Source organism: Seriola lalandi, unplaced genomic scaffold (assembly GCF_002814215.2).
Source record: "Seriola lalandi dorsalis isolate HSWRI2012SDOR001 ecotype SW California unplaced genomic scaffold, Sedor1 jcf7180002054538, whole genome shotgun sequence".
Lineage (NCBI taxonomy): Eukaryota > Metazoa > Chordata > Actinopteri > Carangiformes > Carangidae > Seriola > Seriola lalandi.
The window spans coordinates 49,627-68,878 of NW_019525091.1; the positions used below are offsets into that span (position 1 = coordinate 49,627).

The 19,252-nt window shown below is 40.6% G+C and overlaps 1 protein-coding gene across 5 annotated transcripts in view; it reads left to right on the forward strand.

The window, feature by feature from the left end:
* The window catches only part of rxrba (retinoid x receptor, beta a), a 24,437-nt gene extending 6,616 nt beyond the window's left edge, over window positions 1-17,821 (forward strand). For 2 of the 5 annotated variants that reach the window (XM_023414706.2, XM_023414705.2), the window contains exons 6-13: window positions 1,160-1,180; window positions 3,775-3,935; window positions 4,135-4,264; window positions 5,499-5,631; window positions 8,481-8,516; window positions 10,455-10,546; window positions 10,701-10,806; window positions 11,489-17,821. In XM_023414706.2, coding sequence (XP_023270474.1) covers window positions 1,160-1,180; window positions 3,775-3,935; window positions 4,135-4,264; window positions 5,499-5,631; window positions 8,481-8,516; window positions 10,455-10,546; window positions 10,701-10,806; window positions 11,489-11,636 — 827 coding nt within the window. In that variant the 3' untranslated portion in view covers window positions 11,637-17,821. The remainder of the gene's footprint in view (window positions 1-1,159; window positions 1,181-3,774; window positions 3,936-4,134; window positions 4,265-5,498; window positions 5,632-8,480; window positions 8,517-10,454; window positions 10,547-10,700; window positions 10,807-11,488) is intronic. The other 3 variants (XM_023414708.2, XM_023414707.2, XM_023414709.2) reach the window with 3 other exon arrangements.
* The last annotated feature ends 1,431 nt before the right edge of the window (window positions 17,822-19,252 follow it).

The following is a 19,252-nucleotide window of genomic DNA, read 5'->3' on the forward strand; positions in this document are numbered from 1 at the left end:
CTTTTGCCAGAAATTAGAGGACACAGTTGTGCATCCTTTGCATCCCACAGTGTCCTAAAATCACTTGCAAGCCACTCGTATAGTTCCTAAAAGGTATTTGCTGCCCTCTTACATTTTTTTATGCTTTCACATTGATCTTTTTTCAGTTGATTCATATCAGAAGTCTTTATTACATCCACCGTGCTTCAGTGTTGTAAAACAATAAACCATGGAAAAGGCACAAGGGGGTTGAGTACATTTAATAGGCATAACAGTGTGTTGTGGCAGTCCTTGTGTAGTCTGCACATTACATAACCATGTCATATTTACCAGGTGTTGAGTCTCCAGGTGGCCATCAGTCAGCAGTAAACATGTCCCATGATTTGACCATTGAAAAAGTGAATGCAGCAGCAAAGCATGTTTTAGCAGATATCAAATTGGAACACTGTTAAAAAGATTCCCGCCATGTTTATAACAAAAAGTCCGAAAGTCAGTGGAATTTTATAGTACATCATTATATATTAGTAGGAGTGATTGTATATGATATAGCTGATTTTATTCATGTAATGCTCAAAGTGCTTTACATTAAAAATGAAACAGACAAACCCGTTTAAGAACTACAGCTGATCTGTCTGCTGCGTCTTACCAACGAAAATCACATTAGATCCATTTTAAGCCAGTCAGTCTGAGATTATCTGATGCTAAATCTCTGATCTGAGCAGTGTAGGTAAGAGTTCACTGTGCTATACTTTCCCATTTAAGATTAGGACTGACTTCCCCAGCATCTTACGAAGCTACATTTATCGTAGGCTGATCACAGCTCAGTTTATGTTTAATAGGTTGCTGAGATGTGTGGTCACTGTCGTTGCCACTATGACCACAGTAGTCATTGAGTAGTAAGTGAATGCAGATGAAAGGAACATTGAAGGCAACAGCTTCCTGTTGCAGGTACTGCAACTTCACCCATAACCTTAAATAAGATTTTTTTTCTAGTTTAAGGTTATAGGTGAAGTTAAGCTTCAGTGATAGTTGCACGATAGGGGATAGGAAGAACGAGCACAAAGTGGTAGAGGGGGAGATGGGGGTGGGTAAGCCTTGTAAACACTAACCCCCTTTCCCCCTGTCTTCCTCTTTTTGTTTCCTCTCGTTCTCTCTCTCCCCCCCCTCCCTCCTTCTGTAGTGGCCAAGATGAACGACAGATGTAAGGAGAAGAGGGAGGGAGGGGTGTATGTCTGTGCCTGTATGAGTGAGCAAGAAGCAGAGAGATAGTACATTGCATATTATTTAGAAGGAGCTAGTTAAGAAACTTTTCCATAGTGTCTTGCCAGTACTCGGAGGTGGACCAGTGCCAGCCTTGAATCACATCCCCATGTTTTTTTAACCTTTACAGATCCAGGGAAGGTTTGCTGAGTAAGCTCTTTAATCATCATCCTACTTTACTTTAAAGTTACTCATTGTTTATTCTCACTCCGGTGCTGCCCACTGAGATCACAGTTACTACAGTCAGCCACAGAGCAGTTCCACTTCTATTAAAGAGCATTAAATACCTTGTTTAAGCATACTTTGATACTTGTAGTAGAGAAAGGATAAGACGGACACTGAATTTCCCACACAGATTTTTCAAGCCTTTCCACAGTGGCAGCTTTCCACCACAAGCCCACTTTTCAAAATTGCTAGCTGCTGTCAATGCTTTTCTTTTTCTGTATCAAAGACAGACACTGTGACCAAGAGAGATTAAAAGTGATCAAGTAGATTAAAATCTGGATATTTTCAAAATATTTCCTTTGCTTCACATTAAGTGAACATACTAGGATTTGGTTGTCAGACATGTTAATTAAGCAATATCACACGAGAGGGAGTGTTGTACTGAATATCAGCACGGCTGTGATTTGATGACAATCATAGATGATATTCAGAACAGCATCACAACCTCGAGTGTGATATTGCTTTTATACAACAGTTCTACAAGTGCCATATTAGTTAAATAAGCAACAACAGATTTTGATTTGTTTGTTTATTTCCTCATTTATTTGACATCACCAACAAAAATAGTTAGCAATAGCAACTGGACTGGTACTGGACTGTTGCTAAGCAACACATAAACATTTTCCTGACCTGCACAGTGCACACTAGCTTGCTACTTTGTCTACACGTTACCTCAGGTGTGCGATGAAGTGTCCAGGCTTCTTCCCTTCGTCCTCTTCTGACGACCAGACAACATTTAATTCAAACGTTACTTCTGGAAATATTTTCATCTTTGCAAAGTTTGTTACAATGTAAGGTAGATAACGACCGTTAATGCAACGCTAATAAACGGTTAATAGAACACCTGTGGAGTGATACACGTGGTTAAAAGTCCCAGTGCTGTTATACTCTATATCAGCATTCATGAGAATGCCTCTCATCCATCAAATTACTTGGTCAGCACTAACTGTTGTATAGTAATCAATAATTAATTAATCAATAAAAGAATACATGATATTTGTTATTCCTTGATCGAGGCTTATTTGAACAATTGATACATAATGTTTACGTTGTATTTGACTCATAAATCAAACGTAAAAATGACCCCACATATAATTAGTATTGTATGTATTAGTACATGCCTCCTGCTTAAATTCTGTTTGTCACTATTGAGCAAATATCCAAACTAAATATAACGATTTAATCTACGAACCTTTATGGAGTCAGTTTGATGAGACTATTTCATAACACAGTGCTGTTCATATGTATTTAGACAGTGACATTTGCCATTGTATGGAGCAGCTGTCATCTTGGACATTTGGTTAACAGTGTTGGCTTTTTTAAATTAACTGCATACCCCCCAATTTTAGGACAAAGGAGCAAATCAGATGTTCATGACTGACCATGCCTGGCACAAAACCTCAGCCTGTGTCCACTGATGTCTGTGGGAGGTAGACTTTTGACAGGAAAGACAGGGCAGTCAGAGGGTTTTACAGCATAACATTAGATACGATGACCTGAGTTCTTGAACTTCATGAAAATGAGAAACCCAGTTTCCTTAAACTGAGTAAGGGATTAAGAGAAACTTTGTCACTGTAGATATCTGTTCTATAAAAAAAGAAGAAGAAAAAAGATTTTGCGACAATACAAAATTGATAGTCTGGACAAAATGTCAGATTTCATCACCACCTGAATGTCGCTTTAAAACCATTAGTTATAATGATAACAATAACATCAACAACACGAAGAATAATAATTATGTGTGTGGTGTATGTCTTACAGGGTCCATTACTGCCTTGGTAGTGGGCCTGAAGGAGTATGAAAGACAGTATGAGAGACTGAGTGTATCATATATCTGTGTCACTCTGTTTTCCCACTGTTTTGCACATTTTTCCTCATTAATTTGGTCTCACTCTTTTATCTTTCTCCATTCTTTTTGCCTCTTTTTGTATGTAAATCACCTACACCACTCATTTTCCCTCATTTCTCCTCTTCATTGTCCACTCCTACTTATCTCACGTTATCCATTCTGTTGTCTGTTGGCACATCCTTCCTACTCATCCTTCTTCCACTACATTTCCTTCACTTTCTTTGCTGTTCCTCTTGTTGTATTTAAAATTGCCTACCTCTCCAAACCCTTCGCCTCCCCATCCTTGTCCATTCCATTTCTTTTGCACCTTTCCTGCTTCTCTGTTCCTACATGTTGACCATCTTTCACCCATCCCTCTAATCCACGTTTTCTCCTTGTCTGCTCTCTCTACTCTTTCTCCTCTTTCTTGTCCTTTATTGTTTTCTCCTATGTTCCTCTCCGCCCAATCCTCCATCCTGCAGCTGTCCAAGAGGAACGGCAGAGAAACAAGGATCGAGACGGTGAGGTAGAGTCGACTAGTGCAGTGAACGAGGAGATGCCTGTGGAGAAGATTTTGGAAGCAGAGATGGCTGTAGAGCAGAAGACAGAGCTTCATGCAGATGGAAGTTCAGGTGGCAGCTCTGTGAGTAGTCTGGATGGTAGATATTAACCACAAACTGTCTTGCATTGAGGGTTAACAATTGAAATTATTTTCAAATCAAGTTTGACATGCAGATATTGAACATGTGAGATGATTGTTGTTGGTATGAATCATACAGTGTCTGTTAATCACATTATTTGATGGAATAATTATAATAATCCTCTTAATCTGCATTATCCAGCCCAACGATCCTGTCACCAACATCTGCCAGGCAGCAGACAAGCAGCTCTTCACCCTGGTGGAGTGGGCTAAGAGGATCCCTCACTTCTCGGAGCTGCCCCTGGACGACCAGGTCATCCTGCTACGTGCAGGTAAACTCTCAGCCTGACCCGAGAAGGTTTATTGAATCAGAAGTGATTCTGCTTTTTCCTCCACAGCCAAAGAAAAAACACGGTCTGATGCAAACTCTGGATATGTTCGTCTTTTCAGTGGCTGCAGAGATTTAACTTGCACTCACACAGCATGAAAGAAAATAAAGGGAAAGTAAGTGGGGTGTATCGTATGTGAATGCTACACGAGAATATTTTAGACAAACAGTTATTGTAGTGCAAATACCAGGTTTTTTGTGGGTCCTTGAAATCCATGAAAGTTTGCAAATTTGAGAAAAAAAGCAAGGCCTTGAAAGTTTAAAAAAAAAAAAGGCATAAATAGACATGGCTCATTGAAAGTGCTTGAATTTATATATTCTATGCAAATAGAGAAATGGAAGTTTCTTGGATATTTTATAGTCCTTGAAAAGTCCTTGGAATTTGATGTTTAAAAGAGCCTGGGAACACTGAAATACAGTTTTAAACACCAACAACTGTAGTTTTAAATCAACACCTCTGTGGCACATTGTCATGAAAACTGAACATGGCCGGGATCAGGTGGTCGATCCTAGTAACATGACGTTCACACACATGGATACAAAGCAGCTGTCGGGGTGTGTTTTGTTGCATTGAGTGCATAATTTACATATTCTGCTCCGTATGGACAGTTGTTTCCAATTGTTGGCAATTTGTTTCCACATGCCATTCTTCTTTTTTATTTCTGGTAAACTCATTAAAGACACATTGCAGAAAAATGGAAATTCAGAGACTGCAACGATCAATTTTTCCTTCATTGTGTTAAAGTTAAACAAGTTCCTTCGCATAGTGGTGTATAACAGTAAACAGCTCTGTGCTTATGTTTCAGCAGAAATCAATATGATCACAATTGACTCTCTCATGGCAATCACTTGTGCTGTGTCCAAGGATATTTGCATAAAGTTGAGCCTTTCTCAACTTTCCCTTGTCGTGTAGCTTAGTCCTTTTTGAATGTGTTGAGCTCAGCAGGGGGTGCAGGACTGCAGAGCCAGGTCTGTCAGCAGCTGTTGCTGTCCCAGCTTTTTGAATAAGAGAGGTTAATATTTACAAAATAGTGACAGTAGGTGTTTAATGAGAGATTTTCAATTAGCAAATTTGGTCCTGGAACATTTCGGGTATTAACAAAGAAAATGCAGCACAACAGTAGAATATTTAGACATTTTGATTCCCTATAATTACTGAGACACCAACTCTTCAACAGGTTGGAATGAACTCTTGATTGCATCGTTCTCCCATCGCTCCATCTCAGTGAAAGACGGGATTTTACTGGCCACCGGCCTGCATGTCCACAGGAACAGTGCTCACAGTGCAGGTGTTGGAGCCATCTTTGACAGGTAATACACAGATACATATGTACAAACAGTATAACTGTGACCGACATATTACACTAGTGATTTCCCCAGTATTCAAGAGTTTGGGTGGGTGACCCAATTGAGAGGACATGCCACCATAAAACTATGCAGTTGCCAGAGCATTTTGGCGTAATGTGATTTAAATGTTTTTTCAGAGGCCTTTCTACCTCACTCTGAAATCCAAAGTGTTGGATCCCTGCTTAGAATAGATCCGCTTCTACACAGTATTAGGACCACCTACTCTTAGCCTGAAATAGACGGACCCGGAAAGGTCAGGTAAAGTCCACAATCCCCTCTTTAAATCACCTGGTAATTCCACATCAGTCCTGAAAGCTAGATGAATAAAGAAAGAACACTTTCCTTTATTTATCCACATGATTTTTTTTTTTTTTTTTTGACTCTGACGGTTTAGCACTCACTGTTTTTATAAGCTGAACACACGTTACTCAGGTTTAGCTGGATTAGTGACTGGGATAAGAACGTAAGATACTGTGTCTTCATCTTTGGTTGGCTGCAGCTGCTGTGTTCTGCGTTGGCTGTGATTGGCTGAGAGACTTTGCTGCTTCAGTACTGCCTGTAGGGTGACAGCGCATGCCGGGGAGGCTGGTGACTAATGCTTACCCATAGACATGCATGCGCACACGCGCGTACACACTCAGTGGCATAGCACCTATTGCAGCATTTGATAGTGTGATCATGGCTGGCTAATGTACAATACTAACTTGTGAATATATAATAGGAATGCCCCTTAAAATACTTGAAAATATGCAAGTTTATATTCCATTATTGTAGAGGACAATGCAGAGGCCATGGGTATATATTGTGGTGTGATGTACATTTTCTTTATTGTCTCTACTGTCTTTACCTTTATTGTCTTTGGATTATAAAATAATTATAGTCTTCACATAAACCAGACTGTCAATTCGTGATCATTAATTCATTAGATACAAATGCAGAAGATACAGATAATCATCTGTGACTGGCGATCACTGCCACTCTTGTATCTTGTATCTTCTCTAAGGTCACAACATTGTTAAATAAGTAAACTGCCCCCGGCACACTATAAGTAATATTATAGAAACTGTGCCTTATGTGTTTTCTGGAAGCTGCTGTTTAATTGGTGTCCACTATCAGTCCAGAGTCACATATATTTCTATCTAAAGCAAGCTTGTTAGTTTGAGATCCTGATATATTTATTCCATGATCACTGGAAAACCAAACATAAACACAGTTACAGCCATGGCCTCTCCAGCCGTCTGTATTATTATCACTACAAACCAGTAATGACATCATTCAAAACACATTTTTTGCAGAACGTTCTTTAATTAAGATGCGACACTTAATGCCATAATAAATGCTGGTTCGTGTCATAATGTTATTACATTATCCTGTTATTTTACATTAGCAGATTTTAATGCACTTCCTGTGCTGTTAGTGAAACATTCTGTTGGTCATTACATCATCACCTGCTTTAGTTGAAAAAATAAATAAATACTGCAAATCTCGACTTTTATATGAAACCCCAAGTACATCACAACGTGTTTAATTCACTGTTAATTACACAGTAATTACATTGTTATAAAGGGTTGATTTTGCTGAGAAATCCAGTCCGATTTAAAGCAAGCTAACTGGGCTCATGGCACACGGCTCAATGATTTTCCTCTGATACATATTAATTTTTCTGATAGCACTGCTTCTAGCAGCAGGCTTCTGTTTCAGCTTGGCATCAGCATCTGTTTGAAGCTACTGAATCATGTTATCAAGGAGGATGTAAACAATAAAATCTTTGGATATCATTTCTTTGTAATGCATTACTTGGATTAGACTTCTTACCAGGGAGGACCGGAAGTGCAAAACAGAGCAGCCAACAAAACAACTGAACAAAGCAGAAAACAAGAAAATAGAACTGCACAATAGAAAAATATTTCACAACACAAATTGGGAAAAGAAAAAACACCATATTTCAGTGATGCAACATTTTACAACAGCAAAGAGTTGGTAGCTACTATTTTTGTCATTCTAAGCAGGAAGGACACTTGTTGACCCCTGCCTCCCTCAGGGAGGGACAATCAGGTGCACGAAGAAAAAGCAGAGCACATGTGGCCCTTTTCTATACACGCTCCTTGTATTTGAGTGATATTGTAGCCATCCACTCAGTGAGAAGAATGACAAAGATAGTAGGCACCTTTCTTTTCCGTTTTGTTGTATTTTCTGAAATGTTGTGTTTTCTGTTTTGTTGATTTACTAGTTGTTGATTTCTGTTTTGTGTGTTGTTAATTTGTTTTCTTAAATGTTGTATTTTGCACTTTGAGCCTCTATTTTTCACACAATTAAATCCACAGCTCAGTAAAACTTCCTGAAGTTGCTTCTTATGATGTATTGACATTTAGCTACGAACACCTATTAAAATTTGAGGGTTAATAGTTTTTGACTCATTAGTTTCATGTGTACTAATGGTTTTCTGCTGTTATGCATTTGGCTCATAAGATTTACCTCCTTTCTGCTTATTTTAATACATGTGAATATAGTGGTGCCTTATATAAGACTGCAATCTATGATGTCATAAAACTGATCAAATGTTTATCAGAGGTCCACATTTAGCAGTGTCAGTGTTTGGGTGAAGGTGCAAGATGTTGCAAAGCTTGAGCCCAGATGAGAAAAATGTTAACTGTCCCCATGCTGTTTTACAACAGTTTTAAATACATCAGATTTTCACCAGGTGAAACCATATGTCAGCGCTACCTCTCAGACTCAGAAAACAAACAGAATACTGTAATAATAATGTAACTGTGTAATGACATTGTAATAACACATTGTGATTGAATACACAGGGCGCACAATGCCGAGGTTGGGGCCATATTTGACAGGTAATTACGCCACTACACAAACACTTTTCTTAAACCCCTCCTCTTGAGTCAACATTGAAACAAACACAGAACCAAAGCTAAAAAGGTTGATGCTTTTAGGCGTTTCCGCAGCTTTACAGAGGTCAGCCGGATTACGCTAAAAGATTCTGAACAACACACGCTGAGAGCGGTTTGACGGAATCACTCGGTGAACTACAGGGGTGTGGGTTAGACGGTGATGCACTGCATTTTGAACTTGAATTCAGCAGCATATTTGGTTTGTGACCTTGATTGCTAGAAGTCTCGTCCAATCGCCTGCAGAAAACTTTTCAACTTTTGCCCATTAACGATGCCTCCTCTTACCAAACCAAATGCTTGTTGAGCCTCGCCAGACCATAATGAGCAAATCCAAACATGTGGGCTGGCTTTGTGAAGCTAAGCTAGCTTTCCCAGGCCTGTAATGGTGGGATGTGGTTGTATGAGAAAATACTGTATTACTCCAGTTTAACAGTCAGGTCAGTTAGTCTTTAGAGGACGCAATTTACTGTTGAGCCTTTTGGAGGTGTTGTTGGCCCTTTTCAATCCAAGAAGATGGCTACTCTCCACCACTTTCAAAACTAAAGACGAATAAAACATTTATCCACTGTGCTGAGTGTGTATAACAACTTCATGGCAATCCACTGTATTGTGGGCTTGGGCGCTGTGAGTTCAAATCAGTCCATGTCATTAAAATCAGATGTCCGTTTCTGACGATGGATGATGGAGTAACAAATAAACTGTCTCCTTTCTTTCCCCTCCCTCCCTGGTCTGTATCAACCCCTCCTCTTTCATCCAAGTTATATTCTTGGGAGGAGAGCAGAAGTAGTTTTAAGTTTTAAACGTATTTAGGATACACATATGGTCCAAACTTAGGTTCTGTATATTATTGCACTACACATCTAGTGAAGCATGATTACCTCTGATTAAAAATGTATTTGGCAAGTATGTTGGCAAGTCTTTGGTATTTATCCTCTTTTTGCAGGGGTAAGTTTTTGTTTCTACTGTTTGCATGCATTGTTGTTGAATTACAGTTCAAGTATTTTTTAAGAATCAATGGATGGAATTTTAAATATGACATTTTTTTCCCCAAAGTCTGTATCATACCTCGTTCTGACGCTGTCTTCATTGCATCAGTACTTTACATCTCGAATAAAACGACGTGTCAGAGATGCATGTGGATACGCTTAGCAGTTATAAAATATAGGCCAATGGTCCACCTTAAAATGAGCAAGATTTAATCCTTGAATTATATTTAAAAAGGGCATTAATTGTTACTAAGTGTATGTTTAGCCCCTGGACTCTGAATGCCATGTTCTCTAGTGGAATAAAGTGGATAAAAAAGCAAGTTCTTTTAATGTTTTTACTCTCCAGCCGTGGCAGATTTCAGCGTCACTTTCATAACACTTGACAACAACCTCCACATATTTGTTAACACAGTTAGTTATAAATACAACAAACACAAGCAGCCATTGAATTATTAAGAAGGAAAACAAAGAATCAGACACAGCCAGAACTTCCCAGTATTTGGTGGCAGCAGTTTGCCACCTCGACCAGTTTTAACCAGTGTTTGTTTGTATTTTCCTGCTGAGCCAGCGGTTCAGCCATGGCCTAAGTGGTTTGGATATAAAGTCATTACTCTGAGCTGTAACCAGAAATAACAATGTGATTATGCAGTCAGGTCCCTCTCTGTTGTTCTTACCCTCTTCTTCCCCCCTCTCCTGTTTTTATTACTTTCCTGCTCTCTTTTTTCCCTCATGTTCTTCCTCCTTCTCCTGTCCTTTCCTTTTCTTCTTCTCTCTTACTTAATCTGGCATTGTCCTCCTGTCTCCAAATGGGATTTCCACTTGCAAACCTCCTCTCCTCTCCTCTCCTCTCCTCTCCTCTCCTCTCCTCTCCTCTCCTCTCCTTTCCTCTCGGCAGGGTTTTGACAGAGCTTGTAAGCAAGATGAGAGATATGCAAATGGACAAGACAGAGCTCGGCTGCCTTCGAGCAATCATCCTCTTCAACCCAGGTACACAGACGGGATGGAATATTGAAAATCAATGTGGAAGATATCATTAGGGACACCAAAGTGGACAATTTCATGTCTGAAGAACTGAAGGAATTTTAAATGTATTTCATTACCATATAGAGATAATGTTAATGTTCTCTGTTTTCACCTGAAGATGCCAAGGGTTTGTCCAACCCCAGTGAGGTGGAGCTCCTGAGAGAGAGAGTGTATGCGTCTCTCGAGGCTTACTGCAAACAGAAATACCCCGATCAGCAGGGCAGGTGGGTTATAACGCACAGGCATACTGACAAGAGTGTCACAGGTTGTGCTGATACATAATATTCAACTCAGCAGCTACTGCAGCACAGAGCAGCTGTTTGGAGGCTGGATATGATGCCATTGTTTCTGCGAGGACCTTTTACTAGAGAGACAAAAAAGACGTGGATTTTTGTTAAGGCACAAATCTGCCGTTAGGAACCCTTAATTAATGGTTGGTCATTTGATAATTTGCACAGTTCTCTTGATAGAAATAACATGTTTCTGATGGACTGTTACAGGCCAGAACTGCTGCTGTCGCACACCTGTAGAATTTAGTAATGTCCTTGGAAACATGAAGGAATGCCACAAAGTCTGTGAAGTGATTGATTGATTGATTGATTGATTGATTGATTGATTGAATGAATGTTGCCACACTATAACATGTACTTTCATAAACAAAGCTGGCAGAAGAAGGTAAAAAGACGTACTGTCACTCACCTGGCAAGACTTAATCAGGTTTAACGTTACACATTTCATTTTGTTTTCCTATTTATTGTAAGTTCTACTCTAGTAAGTTACGTTTCTACATGCTCAAGTGAATTTCTGCTTCGTGCATCTTCTGAATTCTCGTTTTCAGTTTCTGTCACTGACAGATCTGTGGTAATTCCTCACTCTGCTCTCCTCACCCTTCCCTGCTTTGTCCAGGTTTGCAAAGCTGCTTCTCCGGCTCCCAGCACTGCGCTCCATTGGTCTAAAGTGCCTGGAGCACCTGTTCTTCTTCAAACTGATTGGTGACACACCCATCGACACCTTCCTGATGGAGATGCTGGAGGCACCTCACCAGCTCACCTAGAGGAGCCAGGTTCGGTCCGATCAGGATCTGATGCACACAAGGATTACCGGCACGCCGCCCCGTGTTGGGTCGTTGGCTCTTTTCGTTGGGCCTCACTTAACTGCAGCACCTGCTGGTTTAAATGTACCGGCTCTCAAACTTGTATACACGCACACACACACACACACACACACACACACGTATTCCCTGTCACCGGCTAATTATCTTCACACATGCAAATGCAGGTCTTTGCTTGCATGCATGGAGTGACATACAACATAGCTAATACACAGATGATATGGCTCTGAATGAACAGTATGCTAATACACAAACGTACTCAAACACACACACACACATTTTCACCATCTTTTCCCATTCTCCGTTTTCCACCATAGGGGTAAATGATTCAAGGAATATACGCCCTTTTTATCACACATATACAGTAAATGTCTTAATTTTAAGTTAGCCTTCAGTTTTCACATCTTCATCTCACAGTGGGTTTTTGCTTCTGCGTAACTGGTATACTTCCCCTGTTTTACTTGGGTTACTTAGTTACACTGCCAGCTGCACCTCTGTATGTTGTATCCATCACTAGCCGGTTAGTTATTCATGTATGGTTTTAGCTTAAAATCAGGTGCATAGCATTTCAATCAACTGTCCAACATCAAACAAGCCCACTTCTTATTGGTCAGGAGGTGTCCAGTAATGAACAGGCAGACACACTCTCCTGAGTTCATCCAATCTCGAAAACATTGAAATATTTTATGCATTTTTTTTTTTTTTTGAATATTCATGCTGAAACTTGTTTGAGTTTCTATTTTGAAGTACTGTACTCATGAAATGAGAGCTTTTTCCAAGGCATTGAAATCCAGGAAAAGGGGGCTGGGAGCACTTTGTTGAGCAGATAAACTTAGTCCCTCCCACCCTGATGCGCACAGCGGGCTTTGTAAGGCAAGAAGAATGACTTGAATTATTATTATTATTTTTAGTTTTGATTTTATCCTTTTCTCTACTTTGGCAGTTGGTTGGCATTTTAAACAGCTTGAGGCTCCCAGGAAGTACAGCTTCATGCAAGACAAAAGAGTATTTGTTTCTCTTTTATCTCCTGTTCCCCCAAATCCTCCCTTCGCTGGTGGTCATTTATGCACTTTTGTGAGTTGTAACTGTGTAAATGTTCCCGTTTCCTAGAAATGGCCATCTTTTCTCAGAGACCTAAGACAACCTTGAAGGTACTATGTGTAGGGTTTTCTCATTATTGCATCATTGTCAAATCAGATGTGATGATTTGTTATCAAACTTGCTATAATAATATATATATATATATAATAATTGGCAACTTCCTGACAAAAGAACCACGTTATGGGAATTAATCTTGACTATCATTCTTGATAGGTTGCTGTCTATTCCAAAAAAGTCTTATTTTTATCAACTGTCCATTGACGATGGAAATTTATCTGCTCTCTGAACCATTCTGCCTGTAATCGTTCAGCCTGTATCTAATTTATGTGGCCTATCAAGTGAATAGATTAGGCTGGCGTTTGACCGCTCTACCCAGCTGCTCCTGAAACATCCTCGTACAAGAGACTTAAGCAGTATGAGAGGCATTGCTTCGTATTCAAGATGCCGCACTCTGTCCTCTCTGTAAAAATTAGGTGTGAAAAACAGATTTTTTTTTCTGAATCACAAAAAACAGCAGCAGAGATAGAAAGTGTAAAGACGAGAAGAAATGATCTGACAGTGGCAATAATGCAACATTTCATTTCACCTGGTAGTTAATATCTAATTTGGCTAATCTGCAATACAGAACTTCTGTAGCCCACCGCTCATGGATAGATCCCTGGCTGTGGATATGAATTGGCAAATAATGAACAGACATTTGAATTGCAAATTGTCTTTTGAGTGTTATGTTACTATAATGCAATAATGAAATGAATTAAGTGTTATATAATGGAAATCCTACACCTACTACCTGCAGCTTTGGACTTTTATTCAGTGTGTATTGGCTCAATGCTTGCGACTTTTGTACAGTAGATGTAAATAAAAAAAAAAAACAGGAGTTATGCAGAAACAAATGCCTGTTCACCATCTGTGAATGGGAAATATGTGGCTCCAACAAACAAATTTAAAAGCTCTATTTTCTGCTGTCGAATCAGCCCTCCCTGTGATGACGTCACCATGAAATAGTTACTGAGCCCAGGGCCAAACCACACCTCGCTGCTGCTTTTGCACCAACTTCTTGCCAGTGTTTCTTGTTGTTCTTGGCAACTGATTGGCTGGATTTCATTGACAATGGCACTTGACATTTACTGTGATTGAAATTTTGTGGGCAACTGAATCTGAGCATTGCAGTGAGGAGTCAAATGCAGCTACCACGTGATCAGGAGATATAAAGCAAACTATAAATTAAACCGTCTACACGCTCTCGAAGAGGGGCAATACTGGGGTACACAAAGATTTATTACCGTTTTTGTTAGTAAAGTATTTTGGAAGAGTGTTGACATTCTGAGGTGTATTTAGCCTTCTTAATAGTCACCACATTTAATAGAAATTAGAAACGTACATTGTGCAGTATCATTCTACAGGGAAGAGGTACAGCTGTCCTCTACCAGGTGCTAAATAACAGATATGGTCTTTTAGTTAAGAATTTGCACATTTACATCAATGCAAACACAGTATGCAAGTACGCAGACAAATCAGACAGCCATTGTCCACTCTTTGAACAGGTCTGTTAAAGATGTAGATTTCCCTCTTCGATTTTTTTTTCTCTTTTTGTTATTCTATGACCCCTAAATATATTTCAGACTCCCAACTATGGAAAATGATAAGTCTTTGTACTCTGCCAGACACAGCCACAGCCTTTTGTGTTTTAGAAAGCAGTTAGGCTGGTGATGAGCGTAGCTGTTGAATTTTGGTGTCCACCAGCTACTTTGACCAGAATGAGCGATGAGCTTCCTGCCCTGCGGAGAGGCCAATCAGCTGTTCTCAGAGAGGATCCTTGGCCCTCCCCCATGTAATGTGGACTTGTAGGCTGGCAGTTAGATGACCTGTAAGACAGGTGGTTGTGTTTAACATGTCAATAAGTTGGTCTAACCTTGGTGTTGTTTCAGTTTTTCTCCATCCGTGCATACACACAGCCAACTCAACAAAGTAGTCTTCATTTCCGACATGCAGAGGAAAGTCAGCCCCTCGTACATCATTGCTGCCGCATGTTGGTGTCGGCAAAGAAAAGCAAGGTGGTGGTGGAGCTTATGAACCAACATCTGCCAGCATTGTTGTACTGTATATGCTGTGATACGGTCTCAGTGCTTTATGGCTTGAGTTGGTTCAGATGAACTAATATTAGCAGCCTTTTTTGAGTTTTGAGACTTCAGTGAAAAGGATTTTGTGGCTGCCAGGCTTCGCAATGTGCGATCTGGATTAGAGCTTAGCTATCCTAAGACAATTGGACTATGGAATGAAGTTTTTGAGTGCAACCCAAAATGAGACCCCCCCCCCGCCGCCGCTTCTCAGAGAGCAGACCGACTCTAGGACGCATGCTTTTGTAAATAATCTCATCTTTGGTTAGATTGACATCTCAGCAACTTTCTCTGCAGGATTTTATTTTTGGAGCTTCCTCTGTTGAATGTTTAAGCCTGCTGCTACTGCATCATGTTTATAGCCAGGGATGGGAATGATTACACAATCAGTCAAGTGCTGGAGGATCCGCTAGTTGACATTTAAATGCTAGTCACACACACAGCTGACTGAGCAAATGCCATCTTTGTTGATAATTCATCGAAATTCAAAATATGCAACCTGTATTCTTATTGTGTCAAGATGTTTAAAACAGTTGTCATGCAATATGTGCATTGTGTTTCTGGCATTTGTAAATTCGGCTTAGTCTGTTACATAAATCAATATGAATTGGCAATGAAAGCACTTAGAATTCTCATCCCTCCATATAACAGCAATGCATTTAAGTTTTGCCATGCCATTTCTATATTTCTCTATATTTTGCTATGAGCTTAAGCTTATTTAGAGAACGATGAACAGTATACAGTCGGTGCAGGTTCTGTATGCTAAGCCACCTTTTGCTGATCGGGCAAACTGTTTTTAAAAGCAATAGCTGGTGGTTCAGTATTTGAGGTTTTTGTTGTTTTTTTTTTCCCTGCGTTTGTTAGAGGGTATGTGTGGCCACATGTGTATGCTTTTATGCACATGTGTATGGAATCTGTCTGCAGCTACGCCCTTTGACTGGCAGATACTCTGGCTTTGGCTGTGATGTGCTGAGCGCTGTTAAATTGATTTGTGGAGCAAAATAATGAAAAGGATGGATAGAGGAAAAGGAGCCAGGCTGGAGGGGTGAGTCACTGGCCTGTTGACCTGATGCTTTATCAACACAGCCCAGCCTCCTCCCCTCCTTCACTTTGCCCTGTTTCCACCGCTTTACTTTTAAGCTTAACAAATGCTTATTCACTTACCCATGTGGGCTGAAAATTACTGGCTTTGCATTGGAATGGACTTGCAAAATAAAACTATGATTCTTGGACTGTTTGAAAAGGATGTGAAGCTTTTAGTGGAATAAGCGTTGGAGAGCTGTAAGGAAGGGATTCAGTGCCGTGTGTCCCTCTTTGCTTAACTTTACTTGACGGCAGAGCAGCGACGATCTGCGGTCGCCATGGGAGACCGCCGGATCGCACCGCACCGCCCACAAAATGTTTGTCGTTGCAACCGTGTGCACTCAAGGCAGACGCATGCTGTGACCTTTTGACTGTGTAGCAGTATTGTTGTCGCCATCTTTGTTACATTTTGAAATTACTCGCTTTTTGAAAATAAAGACATTGATTAAATATGCTTTTTTTGAAATGGATCGCAGGCTGTGACCGAAGAATAGATTATGTATAGATAAGAAATCAGGGCGGCATTTTTACTTATTGACACAGGCCCCCTGGAGCCAAGGCCCATCCCGTTATGATCAATGAGGCGCAGTGTATGCTATGCAGCCTTGAAACCACCACCCTCACTGGTTTGTTTATCACTGCCAAGCTGTTTGCGGATGTGGCCGTTTTAAATGCAGGGCCACTCAGTCCCCAGTGCTTGTTTGTCATGTATGTTGTGATTATTGTGCAGCACACTAAACAGTGTGCGCTAACCTTGGCCTGTGTAGTGCATACTAAAGAGGGGCCCTAATAGGAATGGAATGACAGCTCGTGTGAAGAGGGGAGGACTGGTCAGAGGAGAGAGAAGTAGACCAGTGTGTGGCCCCCTCCGGGTGCTCAAGCTGTGCATTGGTGCTTTTTAAAGGGTCCCGCAGCCTGAAACCGTCTGCTTCGGTTTCAAATACACAGGGAAATGCATATATGAGTGAAATGCAAATAAAGAATTAACAGGGCTAGCCTAGCCTAGGACCTGCTCTTCTTCAGTTGGATTTGGTGAGGTGTTTCTGCAACCGGGTCCACAGCAACCTGACGTGTTCACTGCGTTAGAGACGTGTGTGGCTGTAGCTGGGTACTACCAGCAGTAAAGACAAAAGCTCCATAGTCTGTTTTAGATTTTGAGGCTGTAATTGTAGACACACAGTTTGAAGAGCCACCAGAATCCACAGGCCTGGTTTACAGGCAACACCTCTGAGCAGGATCTGGTTCACACTGAATGAACTTGATGGGAGGGATCAACTGAATATGACTGATCTCTTTGAAGAGGAGGAGGTTGTTGGTTTTTAAGGTTGGAGGAATTGTGAAGGGGTACGTCAGAGAGAGAAGGAGGGAAGAAAAGAAGGGCAGGGACATTAAGAACTCGGATCAGGTGTTCATTTGTCAATTTGAGAAGTAAAACCGAAAAACCAATTTTCCAGTAGATCTAGAATCTTCCTTCATTGTTTACTTTCACCTTTAAAATTCACACACTGTTTCTTTGTCTTGTTTCCTGTCTCTCTCTTCTCCAACTACGCTATTCATCTTTTGTTTATTACAGAGTATTAAACAAATACAAGAACTGTAAAATCAGAACCGAATCTGTCACTCTTATTTTTAATTTTTCTCTCTTTCTCTTGTGTCTGTTCTTTGTCCTGTTTGTATCCTACTCCATTGTACATGTGGAGCTGATTGACTATTGTGTGCTTTGGGGATTGAAAGAGGAAAAAAAATATGAATAATTTTTTCAGTCATTAATTCTGAATCTTGTTTCTGTTTGTTGTATCATGTCCGAGTAAAGGTTTTAATACTGTACGTCACGTGTTTTTCATTTATTCACATTTGAAACTCTATAAAACGTTTTATTATTAAACAAAGTTGTTAAGTTGTTCCAGGTCATTTCTGATTTTGCAAGAAGTAAATGAAAATTACATTTAATCACAGTAGTTACAGGCTTCAAACACACTGTAGGTTGAAAATTACCAGAGTGCTCTCATTTCCTTAGGGCTCCACATAAAACACCCACTCTCTTTCCATGAAGTGGAACGTCCCGGCCCGGCTCCCACTGTGTCCTGGAGAGATGATGGTACGCTCCTCAGTCCAGCAGGACCCCAGGGCCCCGGCTGACCGCTGGCACCGCACTCCCACCTTTCAAACTCTAGAGGGAGCACCGACCTCTTGTCCTCATCCATCTTTCTACAACCATGGTCTGCTGATGCTCCACCCACCCCGTCCTCCTCCTCCTCCTCCTCCTCTGCAGATTAGAGCTGCATGGTGGTGAAATTGCTCTGAATTGCCTCCCCGCCTACTTTTTGTACCTTGGCCAATAAGGAAGCAGCAGAACTGGGATCAGAACATTTTTATAGGTAAATTTCACCCTGCGCTGGTAACTGTTCTATATCTCTTCATGCCACCTCCATCAGTCTGTCTCCTCCCTTAACTGTGACAGTCTGTCCAGAGCATGATCCAGAGTAACTGGTCCTCCTCCTGGCTTACAGAAGCTAAGACTGTAAAGCCTTTGCACGGCTTAGCGCACGGCTCAGGGCCTGAAATGATGCACAAAACTTAAATTCAATCACTGTTATCTAAGTTCTTTATTTTTAGGTTATACTTAAAGTCTGTCTGCCCAGTTTTACACTTCTTCAAAGCCGGAATATTTAAAGGGTTTAGAGGCAGTTGTGTAAGATTAGGCAGATCATATTTTCTTGCAGCTTTTTTTTTTATATATATACTGACAGTCATGATGAAAGGACATACTTGGGGTCAGATTAGAGCCTGTTTAGAAAAACCAAGCAGTGATTCATTGGTGGATAATTTAGATTTTCATGTCCCAATATTTCACGCTTTAAAATGATTCTCCATGGTTTTCCTAAATCCAGTTTTGGTACAAACCGCGAGTGGAATACATAGAAATACATGTAGACATAACAGTAGTTACAGTATTATTATGTTTTTCCTCTTTGGTTGATGTGTGGTCGGCCTTGTTATAGATCCCAGAGTGGCCTCTTTGTATTTTTGTGTTTTACTGAGCTGGCCAACTCCACTGAGTTTAGGATTGTTCACACTCTCCAGTTCAGAGTCGTGGTAAATACACAAGTCTGGTTACCCTGACTCGGACCAGTAGACTGAGACAAATGAGATTTTGACTTTCCATGTTGCAGATGTCTGAGCCAAGTGTGCCACTGTGGAAGCTGCGCCTGTAGTACCAGCAGCTGCCAGCAGAGGGAGCAGGCACAATGAGCTCTC